Source organism: Phalangium opilio, unplaced genomic scaffold (assembly GCF_054372755.1).
Source record: "Phalangium opilio isolate 3A_F unplaced genomic scaffold, DU_Popi_V2 ptg000042l_1, whole genome shotgun sequence".
Classification (NCBI taxonomy): Eukaryota; Metazoa; Arthropoda; class Arachnida; order Opiliones; family Phalangiidae; genus Phalangium; species Phalangium opilio.
Genome location: NW_028324166.1, coordinates 4,962,226 through 4,977,029, shown reverse-complemented (window position 1 = coordinate 4,977,029; position 14,804 = coordinate 4,962,226). Strand labels below are relative to the sequence as shown.

Below are 14,804 nucleotides of genomic sequence, written 5' to 3'. Positions count from 1 at the left end.
TGCGAATGCTAACACAGCGTTATAGAAAAACGCCCCGATAACTAAATTTATAAGGAAGAATAGAACAATTTTGCCCATTGAAAAGTCGTTATACTTCTGATGCAAAAGAAATATCCCGGCATTAATATCGTGAGCGATAATCAGGCCCGTTAAAGTTAAAAAAATTCCATTTTGAAATTTAAAATCCGAAAATAAGGTAATTAGTAGTGAAATTAGATAAAACAATTGTCCATTTGTAATGAAATGAGTTAATTGAAACATTACCCAATATTTACCACGTAAACTTTGATTCTCCCCGAAGTATTTCAATCCCATATATACTCTAGTCATTTGATTTAGAAAATCTTTCACAGTTAGGGTTCCCTGTTCGATAACATGACCTTCGATGAAACCTTTTCGATAACCCTTACTATGCATGTTATTACAAAAATCAGGAGCAGATGACAATGGAGTCTCGGACGCTAGCTTCCATAATGTAGAGGGAAATGGGATACGCGAACGTCACGGTTATTAACCAAAATCATTACGCCAGTGCCACCTCTCGTAGGAAATTTGAGCTTTATTTTCCAACCAATAGCGTGGCTGCAAAGTCTCGAAAGGAGATCTGGGAAATCGCGTCTGGAGCCTCTCTTTAAAAATACGTATCGTCTGCTTATAATTAGCCTAGGCTTAACGAGTATTAGAGTTAAAAAATGGATTTCAACGACTTTTTAGACTAAAATTGATAATGAAAAGCCCAGCGAGTAACGTATGTACACTATTAAAAAACTAAAATGTGTTTCAGTGCCAAATTTTTCTAAATTTCTTCTTGAATTAAATGATAGCTACAAGAGGTTGGGAAAAGAAATCACTCACGATCTTTCAAAACACAAAAAGTAAGAGGCAGTGATTTCGTTTCCAACCTCTTGTAGCAGTCAATAAATTCCTACCTTTAAGGTCACAAAATGTAGTCCTATCTTTTATCTTAATACCAACGATTACAGCTGTTTGAATAAAGTAATTATATTGTGTATATTTATGTTCGGATCGGGTAAGAGAACCTCAGCAGCCACAAAAAAAAAAAATTCCCAGCAGACTTTGGTGCCAGATATAATCCACCAAAAGCATCGTCTGCTATAATGTCTGATAGCGCCTCTATGGCAAACGATACCGCTACAGCTGTGACGTACGCGGGTCCCATTGCCCTCTATATTGTGGAAGCTAGCGTCCGAGACTCCTTTGTCATCTGCTCCTGTTTTTATCAAGTGGGTTCTTCATAAAACCCGTGGGTGTTTGGGCTGGGTTTATTTAATTCGAACCTTGGTTGAAAAGTAGATGAAAATAGACATACCTTTGAAGATTGTTCCATTTTTCGTTCTGTAAGATTGGGGAACTACAATTTGCACCAAGTCTGACGGTAAATCCATGGCTTTCTCCGTTACTATCTCAATCACAAAATTCTTCAACTCTATTTCTGAGCAAATGCTTTTCATCAACTTGGCATTTTTAGTAACTAATTTTGGATAATCGCCACGAGTCACGATTCTAATTGAAATGCGCGGTAATTTCGATACATCAGCCTTCACTTGAACCGGTCCCGGGAAAGCTTCGTAAAATATTAAACCAGCTAAAGCAATGATGACCATGAAAAGCCTCTGAATAACTCCCAAATAGCTCAATAATAACAATAAGTAGTAGACATAATTTGATGAGAGATTGGGAAAGAATAATCCATGATATTTCATCTTGAAGAAAAAAACCGACTGTACTGACAGATAACAAAGAGTCCATAAGACTAAGCAATGAAGTATGTGTTTCAAAGAATACATCTGGAATTAAGGGAACCTTAACCATTTTCACAAGTTACAAATATAACGAAAATTTTATTACTTACAATTGTACAATTTTGACTAACGCAAAGGAAATTTGACGTTAAACAACGGTGGGTTTTCGTCTTTCTATTTCTAAATTTACAGGAATCGCCACGAAATGGGCGCGAATATTTTGATTTTACTCGCAGATTTTTCGTGTTTTGTCTATAGGGATTGAAACCGCAATAGCCAAAAATATGCCAGCGAATTTTATTTTGATAGATTTATTTTCCACCCGAATTCACCGTACTAGTTGAAATAAACAACTGCTTCTCAAAAACCTTGCTCCATAGCAACAGCATCTACGCTGTTAGAAAAATAAGGTTCTATCATGGCTTTTAATAGAACTCTTACTAAGCATTCAGGGTTCATGATAGAGCATTCAGGGTTCGTGCTAGAACATTCTGGGTTCATGCTAGAACGTTCAGGGTTCGTGCTAGAACATTCACGGTTCGTGCTAGAACATTCACGGTTCGTGCTAGAACATTCAGGGTTCGTGCTTCAACATTCAGGGTTCGTGCATCTATCCACGCCAAAAGGTCCTTTATGCATTTGATGAATGATGCTATTTGACAATTTTCCTTGAAATAGGAATGTGCTCTTTATGGCCAATTGACTATTCACGAAGCCATATTTCTGTTCGGCAAATTACACGCTGCTAAAAGAGAAGTTATGATCGAAAGGCAAGAAACGCTATGCAAGATGTTGAAATTACCACCAAAATGGAAACTAATTTCCAAATTGAGGTATGACAAACCCTTCTGGGTATCTCTTCTTGCAAACACGGTGTATTGTAACATTTATCGACAGTGAAGGGCAGAAACGCCGTGTGTCACTAGCATGTGCTCTCATCAACAATCCAAGGCTCTTGATATTAGACGAACCAACTGTTGGTGTAGATCCACTTTTAAGGAAAGCAATTTGGAACATCATGGTCGGTCTTACTCAGACAGAGGGAACTACTATAATCATTACCACTCATTACATTGAAGAAGCCAAAGGAGCTGATTTGGTTAGTATATACACAGAAAAAAATGTGTTAGGAAATTGAACACAATCCCTGAACATCTTCATGCAACACTCTCCTATACATGTTCAAAAATGAGAACATGTTCAAATAGAAATCTGTTCTTTTTTCTAATGCATTCAAGCCATTTTGTGTTTGATTTTGAACGTGTTTTTATTTAAGTGTTCTGCCTCTGAACATGTTAATTATGCAGAAAATGTGTTCAGGAGCTGAACACAATCCCTGAACACCTTCATGCGACTCTTTCTACTATACATGTTCAAAAATGAGCACATGTTCAAGTGAAAATATGTTCACTTTCTAATGTGTTCAAGACGATTTTTGTTTCGGTTTTGAACGTCTTTTACGTGTTAAGCATACACTCTAAGAAAATGGGGCGCGTTTTAACACCTTTAAAAGTAGTTTGGGGCCAAATTTGACATCATTACAGGTGTTCATTTACACCCCTGAAAGGGTTTAATAACACTTATGGAGCAATTGGTGCTATAAAATGGTGCAACAGAGGTGCAGTTTAACACCTTTTTAACTCTTATATCGAACTAAAACTTAATTTTTACTCTCACATGAGTGTTGTGCAATTCTTTAAAGGGTGCGGCATAGCACCTTTCAGAGTGTCGCATAACACCTTTCAGAGTGTCGCATAACACCTTTCAAAGTGTCGCATATCACCTTTCAGAGTGTCTCATAACACCTTAAAGAGTGGGTGATTTATTAGCAATCAGTGCTATATTCACAGCAAGGTTCCACTTTGAGTTAAATTAAGAGGAAAGTTCTTACATGCAGAACTATACCGCTTTAAGCAATGCTTGCAGGGCCGGATTAAGAGGGGGGCGAGGGGGCACTGGCCCCCGGGCGCAAGTCTTGTTGGGGGCGCATAGAGTTAAACTATTCCCTCTTAGGGACATTTGCTGTTCTGTTTTTTCCGACTAAAGGGGGCGGCCCCCGGTGCAAAATTGCTTAATCCGGCCCTGAATGCTAGTTCTAGCTAGCATTCAGTGTGAAACTGCATAAAAGTTGGTAATTTTTACCGACTTAATAGCCTCTGAAAAAGGCAGAAAGTTTTAAATTACTATAATTTCATCGGGTATTAAGTTGGTTTTGGAGGCCATAATATCCAAGCAGTAGATATAAACGTTCTTGTTAAATTTAATAATCTCTTTTCACTAAGAATTTTTCGAGCACCAGAAACGCGTTTGACCTAATCTACTCTACAATATTTAAAAAAAATTTCATTTTCTACTCTAATGATTCTCAAAATAAAGATAAGACATGTCACAAAAGTTGGCGTCTGTAGTCGCCCTACTAACATAGTCTCGTTTTTTTGTGTCGCACAATACTTTTAAGAGTATCGCTTAACACTTTCAAGAGTGCAGTAGCGTTGCTAGGGTTTGAAATTTGGGGGGGGTGGGGGGGGTTTAAGTTTATTATTCGTATATTAAAGATTTACAAACTTTTATTAATAAAGAGTACGGAACCGATCAGTTAGTGACTATGAGACAATTGTGGATGAAAGAATTTCACTCGTCTTTTATAAGTTCAGTTTCCGTTTGCTTTTAGTCCCCACTACTGTTTGATATTGAAATTCATCTCTACAAAGATGAAACTGAACGAAATTATCATAATAATTTTTTACACTATATTGCTACAAAATTTTAGGGGATACGAGCAATTTTTTGGTAGAATTTACGGATTATTTTAAGGGGGCTAACTTTGAAATTTTAGGGGCGCTAAAGCCCCCAAAAAGACTTAGCGACCCCACTGCAAGAGTGTCGCATGACGCTTTTAAGAGTGTCACCTAACACGTTTCAGAGTGTCGCCTAACACGTTTAGCAGTGTTTTACAAAAGTACAATACCCTCTGATTACGAATTTCTTTGTTAATTTTATTTAAAGGATAAAAATATATTCTTTCATGAATAACATGTTTAAAAAATGCTTAACAATCAAGTTTTTCAATAATTTTTTACTGTTTGTATTGACTTTAATATTAAAACATTAATGAAAATGAAAGACCTTATTTAAGAAACCCGCAGTACTATAATTTTCCATTTTTAATTTCAAAACGGTTTTAAAAAGTTTTATTTTACACCGAATTTACACCTTAAATTGGCCCCACAAAAACTCAAGGTAATGAAACTCTCTTTGGGTGTTTTTAAGGTGTAAAAAAAGTGTTTTCTTAAATTACACTTCCCTTTCTTAGAGTGTACGAACATGTTAAGTACAGTCGCCGCAATTAAAAACTTTCTCTCTCGCGACGTCTTGTTTCAACAATAAGCCGCAAATTATTGATCTGATACAATTGATAAAAAAAACTTATCGTATATTGTTGTTTTAATAAAGATTTGCGGCTTATTGTTGAAACAAGACGTCGCGAGAAAAAAGGTTTTAATTGCGGCGACTGTACCTCTCTCATTCTAGAGTCCAAGAGAGATATGTACGAGAATTTCTTACTTGTAATTAATAATTAATAGGTATTACTGTACTGAGGTTTAAGTTATTTTGCTAGTAAAAGGACTATTAAGTATTGAAATATATTTTTGTCTTGTAATAGTTACTTAAAACTTACCCACAAAAAGGATTACACCTTTAATATTCTGAAGGGCCAAGGCTTAAAAATCCTGCCCAAAACTTATGTGCTGTTACTTTCGGGATCGGTTTTCTTATTAGCACATTAGCAGCAGTAAAGGTTGCAGACGAATTTTAGGGAATATTAAAATTTCCAAAACATAAGTAAATGCAATTGCAAAATTGCTTTGTCAGAGAGTTCGTCTCATCGTCTGGGCTTTGGCAAGAAACGTTTTCAAGGCGTATAGTTAAATTAAATTCGCATTCCAAATATTTATTATTTAAAAATATGCTTACCAGTCTGGTGATTATTTTAGAGGGGTCTAAGTTTGAAATTTGCGGGGGGGGAATAGGGAGCTTTACCCCCTCCCCCCCCCGAAAAAAAGGCCTAGCGACGCCACTGAATCATTGAATTGTATAATTACTTCAAGTTTAAATTCATTCCTGGGCGACAAAGAAAAACCATGGATATAAAGAATGCGCGTGAAGAAATAGGTTTTCACGCTATATGATAAGCAACTTCCTATCTCCGACGGGACCTTATTCGGTGTATACTCTGTTCCAGCTTTAGTCGTCAGCACGCACAAAGCTACGTTACATAGAGATCTAGCTTAGAGTGTGCTGAGAACCAAAGCTGGAACAGAGTATATATCGAATAAGCTTCGACGAAGTACGCCTTCAACTACAAGGTTTACAGAACATGAAAACAAATGATCGCGTTCGCTGTTCCTAAATTTTTAATGCGTTCATTGTGAAAGTGTTAAGATTTTGTGTTCAACTGTTACAATTTTTCCAAATAGAAACAAAAATTAGAAGTTGAACGCCAAAATTAAGCGAAGTGTTCAATAAATTACACTTTTTCATCACTTAAACATATCAAGAAACCAAAATCTGATTTTTGAACACAAAAATGTGTTCAAATCATTAACACACTTTTTTCTGTGTACTTACCTGCATCAGACAAAACGCTGTAGATTCTGAAGTTCCCTTTTCGTTCCATTCACCACTGACTATCTCATCAATTTCCGGTATTTCCCAACTGGGTTGTTCTCCTTCGGCGTGGTGCCAAATGAAAATAAACCCCGTTTTTTCACACGTTGTCCATGATTTAATCTTTGCATTTGGTGGAACTAATTTTTCAAAATAGACATGCGTTACCGTTTGTGCAATAATTATGGAAGAATAATACTTAAACTGAATATCAAACTACATCTCCCATATTAAATTCAATAGAATTGTACCCTTAACAAGTAATGCACTATCAAAGCTAATAATGAGTTCCCAGGTCTGTAAGCTCTATTCCCCTTAAAATACACTTAGCTATTGGCAGTCTTAGCTGCAAGTGTCATCAACAGACCATTATGAAACAAACTTCCAGGGGTACGCCTCCATATTGATAATTTCACGCCACGATACACCACTAGAGGCAGGCCAAGCTCACTACATGTGAGGCTAGCAGACTCTGTCCTGCCTCTAGCAGTGTACCCTGGTGCGAAGGAAATTATCCAGTATGGAGTGTTGCGTATTGATCTTTATTAAGATGAGAGAAACTTTAGATGGTAGACTGAGGGTACTTACTGTTATATGTACAAAGGTAATAAACATGTGAAAAATGCCTACCGTTTTCACTGTACGGGATGGATGTACATAAACCATTTTCACCACTGAACCTCCAACCGTGAAATGGGCACTCTATACAGTTGATGTCTTCAACTTTGCCCCCTACTCCTAAGTTAGCACCCAGATGTGGACAATAAGCATCTACCACGTATGCTTTGCCGTCTGATCCACGGAAAACAGCCAGGTCCTGTCCTAAACGAAAATTAACCTAAGTATTAAAAAGAGCCGGTGGGCCCCAGTAGATAAGATCTTATGGCAGTTTGTAAGGCTAATGGAAAAAAATCACTCTATATAGGGTTGTTTAGCTTCTCATAGAAAAGCATTACATTTTTCATGAGAAATGAGACAAACAATACTGAAAAATTACAGTGAGTTACTTTTCGGAACACTTTTAAATTCGAGCATTTAAAAGTAATAAACGGAAAATTGCAATAGTTTAACTTCAGTTTAACCTCACGTTCTTCGTTTTGTTTGTCAGTCCTAATTAGGGCTCGGGGTTTTTTGGTCGATTTTTTCGAAAAATACGATTAACTACAAATAATCGAAAACTATTCAGAAGTTTATTCGTTTAAACAATTCAACAATTTTAGATGATATTTTTTGACATTGAATAATCTTAGTAAGATTTTAACCGACAAATGTATTCAATCGACAAAATTATTCGAAAAAAAGTGATGTAGAAAAAAGGGTCTTACTCTACATTCGGTTAAATTAAAAATATTTTCTATTATAAAATCCACATACTTTGAAGTCTAACTTTTAGCGTAATATTTTGTAATTTAAGCTTTGCAAAAAATATCCAAATCATTTTTTTGGAGTAGACTTTCGTCTGGAATATTGTCACTAATATTTTTTATTAGAATTTAACATGTATACGTTTTTTTCCGTATCAGTTATTTATGATCAGATCGCCAAACTCAATTATTGTTACAATCTTTTCGATAAAACCCAATTCCAAAAAGCCCTAGTTATTACGTTAGTGGACTCTATGGCAAAATACTTTCCTCCAAGCGCCAAAAGTGTATATCTGTGATATTTTTGCCAGGGATCTCGCGATACCGCTTACCGTATCGTCGAAATGGCGATACAAGCAACAACTATTAATGTTTAACATCAGAAGGGGATAATAGATAATGCTAGCTTTAATTCTAAAATGGATGTCTTCGATTCTTGGTGCGAAACCCATCCATATTATCTCAACATAAACGCCCTAGACTCGAACAAAGAAGTTTTAGTGTAATATAAAAGGGTTAAGGTAAAATGGGGAAGTGAAATAAAAAAATATTTTTGAATCACCAACATACCTATTTACCTAGATATGCAATAATTTCTCTTTATTGATAAACAATTGCAGAAGTTAAAACAAAACACAGACAGACACTTCAGGCACAAAGCCTATCTCTCAGGAGAAGTAAAAATCCACTGGTTCCTACCGCCAACTATATTTCAGAAAGTCACACTCGAAACATATTTTGATCATTTACTTGAAAACGACTTCTCTATTCCGTTTTTATAAACTAACGATATCAATACTCACCCTATATTAACTTTGGAGATAGTTTCGTGGTACAGTGAAGTAAAGACTCAGTATCTCGCTTTATAAAAGTATTAAATGTATCCAGTCTTTCGACTTCATACCCAATCTTCGTTACTCGTCCTTTATAAACTTTGACTACAGATTTTTCAGTTAAGAGAGGTTTTTCTCAAATAATTTATCAAAATTATATGATATTAATTATTTTTATCTGAAGTTACTTATTATTCTTCTAGTTGTATCGTTTTAAGAGACGTTTTTCCTAGAGTATGCCTCTTTCGCGAGTGTCTGAAAGACCATAAAATGGTGTAGTTAGATTGTTGATGTCAGTTAATAGAATAGTGGTCAGTACAGTTTTTCAGATATCCGTCAACTGTGAATACGATTCGGAAATTGAGAACCCTTTTGTTCAGATTAGAAAACTGCGAACGCGATCCCCTGAGGTGTAACAACAGGCAGACAGACTAACAAACACACAGGCAGATGAACACGTCGTGAACAGAACGTTCCAAAACAATCATCACTCGATGAAATAAAAATCTAGCCTCTATATTGGCTTCATGTGACTCCAATATTGTTCGACAGTTGTCCACTGTCGGTTAGATATTACACCAATATGCGCTTGATATTAGTCCAATATCGGTTAGAAATTGTCCAATGAGGGTTTGATTGATGTGTGAATAAAATCTTGACCATTTCTGGGTAATAATCGATCCCTTAATAGATGATTCTGGATCCAATTTTGGAAGAGGCTTCAAATCTGGCTTTTCGTTCGACCCTCCCTTTTTGGACACTAGTTACGTTATCCAAAAATAGATTAAAAACTGTGCTGTCTCAGAGTCAGCCGTTTGGATCCATTTACATCCGATTTTGGACAATATTTTTTAACAGTGCACGTCTTAGGAAATAGTCAAGTGCTAATAGAGTAGTGATGAGGGTACTATTTTTCGCGTATGTGATTCGGTTTAGTTTGTTTTCAAGTTCTCATGTTACCACACTTTGTGGTACACTTCTCTCGAAGAGAAGTATTATATACTTCTGATAGTATTGACAATCACAATGTTTTTATTGATAGTTCTTACCATTATCAGGTTTTTAAATACAATCATTTTTCAATGATTTAAACTTTGCGTTTTTTCGTTAATATATAGCTATAACAATTTAAAAATGATCAAAGTTTATCGTAAAAAATAATAATGGCGGTTACTCGTCCAAATACTAATCGATAAAAGAAACCAAAACCACATTTGTATCAAGAAACGTATGGATCATAATTTTTTATTCGAAATCGAATAAAAGGTATCGCAAAAAAGGTTTTTGGACTAAAATTCTTCTGATTATGTTAAAAATTTTAGTTTTTCGGAAAAAATACTTACGATTAATAATTGCATCACTCTACCTTTTTCCGAAAAAAATCGAGACGAAATACTTTTATATAATCTTCGTTTTACAAATTTTGGTATGTGAATATATTTGAATAATAGTTAACCGATCCCCGAGCCCTAGTCCTAATCAAGAATTTTATAATTATTGATAATTAGCCCACCAACAGACAATACAGACAACATGATGCTACCTAAATACCAATGCTTCATATAAAATACCACTAGAAACCTATTAATGGAATAGTTCCACTTAGCGGTGTATTTACCACTGAAATAGTGCTCATTACCCTTGCTTCAAGAAAAGAGTTCACTCACCTAGTACAGTTACAGCGACGCTTTGCCCTATGTGTAATTTTTTCGACGCTAGTATCGGTATCCATGCATTTGGAAAAAGCGGAGTTGAGGATTCTCCTAAGCGAGTTCTTCTTCTCATGATATCGATTGCCATTTGACGTTTTGACATTTTGCGACCATTATTGACGTCGTGCAAATGATGAAATCCAGTTTCATATGGATTCTATAAGGAAATTTATGCCAGTCAAGCTAAGTAAGAACACCAAAGAGATAGCAAAACTTAGGAATGGTAATCATCGTTAAAATGTTTCAAATAAAAAAGTACGACGGATGAAGCCTATAGTCCCCTTCAAATTGCCCCTCTATTTCTCTTTAATGTGTTAGCCAATCAGGAGCTTTTAGATTATTACGTGTTTGCCCAAATTTAAATAAAAAACACTAATATTATAACCATATTCTTAATTTCTGCCTTTGTTCGTGAATACTATGCTATTTGAATGTCAGAGGAGCACCTGATAGAAAGCTAGCCAATAATGTATCTTTTCAATTAGGTAATCCATTACCAAAATTTGTGCTCGCCCGAAAGGCACGGGGGATGGGATTCGATAACTAATAGCTTCCCGCTCTCGGGAAAATATTTATTTAATAATAAGTCTCTGCTCCAAATTATTTCAATTTATCAATTTCCTATTTGAGTGAATTTTCCGTGGATGACTTGTGTACAATTAAGATAGAAACACACTTACCCTAATGATGTCATATGGCTTGTATAAAAGCCAAATAGTTGTCAGTATTATAAGAACAAGTGAAGTTAAAACCCATAATTCTGTATAGTCTTGGAATATTTGACGCAAATTGGCAAAAACGGATGTTGTGTCCATTGTTCAACTTGACTTTGATATTTTCTAGCCTAAGTGGAATATTTAGTTAGAAACGTTCTTAGATTAATATTCCGAATCCTAGTTATGCAATTTTAAAATTCACCCATAAAAAGGATTTCAATTGTTATAAACCCATTTTAAAAAAACCATAATTCTCATTATTATTAAAACGTCGGTTTAAAAGTATGATTTTAATGGGTATTAGCGATTAAAATTTCATTTATTTAGATTCATGCTTGTTTGGCCCCAAAGGTAATTGTTATTCCGTTAAAAGGAAATTAACCAATAATAATTTTTTTCTCATAAATATTTGTCAACAAAAATCGATATGCTGCAAGATAACTATGTTCAAAATTGTCATGATTGTTCATATGAATTAAAAATTACATTTACTTGATCCTAAAAGTTTATAGTGATCATACAGCAGTTAAAAATGAGACTTACTTGTTCTTAAAAGTTTCAAGGGATTTGCTCATAATCGACAAAATTTGCTATCACTGATACATTCGATTAAACTTTGAAGTTATAATGAACATACGAAGTATCGAAAAAAAAATTAATTGTAGCTACGTTCAGACTCGCATGGAAAGCGAGTAGCTGGCCTTGGTTTTGTGTTTTTTGTTCGTATTGATTCCAACAGCCTAATAGTTGGAGACGTTTCCGTTAGGGCTGGGTGCTAACCCTAGAAATGGTGGTGATTATGGTGTTTCAAATGCTGTAGTTATGTTCACATTCGTTAAGGCTCATAACCAATGAAAGGGAATCGGCGTACACGGTTGCACCTTTGACTGTTCTAAAGGGATTACACGTTTTCTTTAAAAGTATTTCCCTTGAAAAGACTGATGATACTGGTTATTCCAAGAGGTATCTAATGTCTACATAGACATAAAACTCATCACTGTTTAAAAACTAATAAATCTCCACGTGCAACTCCGGGTTGTTCATCTACATTTCATTAAAACCAACTAAAAAGTAAACGTGTACTTTCGAGTTATGCAACTTAAATTAAACTACGCCTCCTGAGTCCTGAGTCCCAACTTGCTTGAAAGATATATTTGTATGTACATTTTCCGTTGTTAGTTGTATTCACAATTGACTTTCAAAGCGTTCGAAGTCGGTTCAAACCGACTTCCCATTTAAGTGTGAACGTCGTTAAAGTTTTTGTCTTAATTTCAGTAGGTTTCTGGAAATTTTCTCTTATCTGTATGTAATTGGCAATAAACCTTTGATCGTGATTGAAATTTTTAAATACTTCGAGAACATTTTTTAATTTAATACTTTTAATAGATATAATGAAAGTTGAGCTGATTTTCAAAGTTGATACGTTTATAATTTTTCTAAAACCAAATTGAGAGAAAAAATATGAAAAACTGTAGAAAACGAAGTTGAGGTTTTTTTTCAGCGGGCGACATCACGTAAAGCAATTTTCTGTTCGTGCCTCGAATAAAAATTGAAATTTTAATTGACCGTTCAAGGGAGTTTTCTTCTCTCTAATTAACCAGTCGTCACTTTAGGGCCGAATTTTTTAATGCTAGTCAGTTTTTATTTAATAATAGCAACAAAGGCACCCACCTGGCGTTGCCCGTCAGCCTGACACGGGACATTATTATTTTTTTATTTATTTATTACTTTTCAGGCCGCCATTAAAAAAATGGCAAATCTTTTAACCCCAAAAGTTCAGTGTACTAAATATTACAGTTATCACTCGAAACGCGCGGTCGTTTTTCCGTGAAGATAGGTTTTATATTTCTGGCCACCATTTTACAATATGACGGCAATTCAAAGTCAAAAAGTCACATGGCGACGTTATTCACGCTGTAAAACGCAAACCCTACCCATCGCTTCAAAAGGGGCTGATTTTAGGAATGCCAACCATCGCACAAACATTTAATATAAAAGAAGCATAATGGGCGGAGTCTTAATTGTCCCATTTGTATTTGCCCCTACATTTCTTTTAACTCGTAGGCAATCAGGATGTTTTATATTATCTTGTAATCACAATGAAATCACGTGTTTGCCCCAATTTTATATCTACACACAATTCTTATTATCATTTGTAGAAACAATCTTTGGCAAACTTGGATTCCTAATACTAACTCGTACTGTCCGTAAATTTCTGGCATTCAAACTGTTGAGAATCTTCTCGAACCTTTCACAAAAGGGTCGAACTTCCCTCAAAATTGTTTAAATAATCGCTTTAATCAATAATATTAAGCGTTTATCGACAATGAAGTATAATTCGAATTTATAGTAATACGGAATTTCGGAAGAATTTAATTACTTTCTTCACGTGTTGTAATTAATTTCAATAAAAATAATGATGCTCTTACTTGCCTATTCTGGAATCTCGACTATAAAAGTTCAATATTAACGCTGATGACGGTTAGCTGCTGAGTTATTAATGGGATAGAATCGATGTTTTGGCTACTAATGAAAAGATTTCATATTTTAAAATCAGATAGAACCTAAAATTACGTTTTCAAAAATATATATATATTGATACTTTTAATAACTTAACTATTTTTAATTAATTTTTAAAAGTATTGTTTTTTGGGACTGCTCCGATCACTACCCCCTCCTGCGTCGTTTGGCAAAAACACGGTTGAAACATTTACCCACCCCTCCATACGCTCCTCTTATTTGAAGATATGGTAGCTTTACGACTAACAGTAGTTTTCATACTATTTCACTTGTGGATCACAAATAAACTTGGCCTTAACTTTTATTTCTATTTACGTGTTTTGAGAGGCGTGAAAGAAGCTAAATAGTTTCGTAGCAATTAAATCGTTTAAGTAAGGGGTTTAGCACATTTAATTTGAAAAATAAATCTTAAAAGCTTGAATTTAGGGCCACTTAGAATAAAAAAATCGATCATGGAAACTAAGCCTTTGCCAAAATGTCGTAGAAACTTAAAAGTGCGTTGTTTTTGACTGTACCAATACAGACTCGGACAAATCTCTGTCATTTCATAGTCTACCAAGTAACGAATTATCCGAATTTGAATTTTCCTCACTTAACTCACGAATTTCGAAAGATTCAAACGAGTCCAAACTATCGGATTCTACTACAGAGTCAGGCCCGTCTGATATTTCGGATTCCGAGCTACGACTCGACGTCGACGATGACATTTTCTATTTGGCTTCTGTAGCAGACGACGGAAAAAAACCTACTATCCTCAACTTGAGTTCCCCTACATTTTCCTATTTCCAAACAACCAATGAATCAAGAGACATTTACAACGTCATAGTGTGAAAAACAAGTTGGGCAGTATTTCGCGGCTAGTTTGAATTTCAAAATATCTAACGTACTTTTCTTAATTTTAAACGTTTTAATTCGATTTTTTTTTGGCACACATAATTTTAGGCACATTTTTTTTACCTAAAACTGCCCTCATCTTGTACTAGTCGGAAAACGTTGATCCTATCCCTTTAAATTATAGACATAAATCAGTTGTGTGATTCAACGGCGCTCCTTTTCGGTGTATATTTGTACCTGAATGGCTTCCAAATAATATCGGCTGTAATGCAGTGATCGCTCCAGCAAAGCAAACTTCCTAATGATTTAGTGCTAAATAGGCAGCTTTTTCGCGAATTTTCAATTTTTCTTTATCGTTAGTTTATACGAATGAGGCCCGTATATACCATATTCC

The 14,804-nt window shown here is 35.1% G+C and overlaps 1 protein-coding gene across 1 annotated transcript; it reads right to left on the bottom strand.

Annotated features, from left to right (window-relative positions):
• Window positions 1-6,392: 6,392 nt before the first annotated feature.
• On the bottom strand, window positions 6,393-7,466 carry LOC149678591 (cholesterol 7-desaturase nvd-like; the record flags this gene model as incomplete). Its single annotated transcript, XM_089835894.1, has 3 exons — window positions 7,439-7,466; window positions 7,062-7,253; window positions 6,393-6,571 (listed from the first exon to the last, which is right to left on the bottom strand). Coding segments are annotated over exons 1-3 (399 nt in total), but the record flags the coding sequence as incomplete, so codon positions are not given.
• Window positions 7,467-14,804: the final 7,338 nt, after the last annotated feature.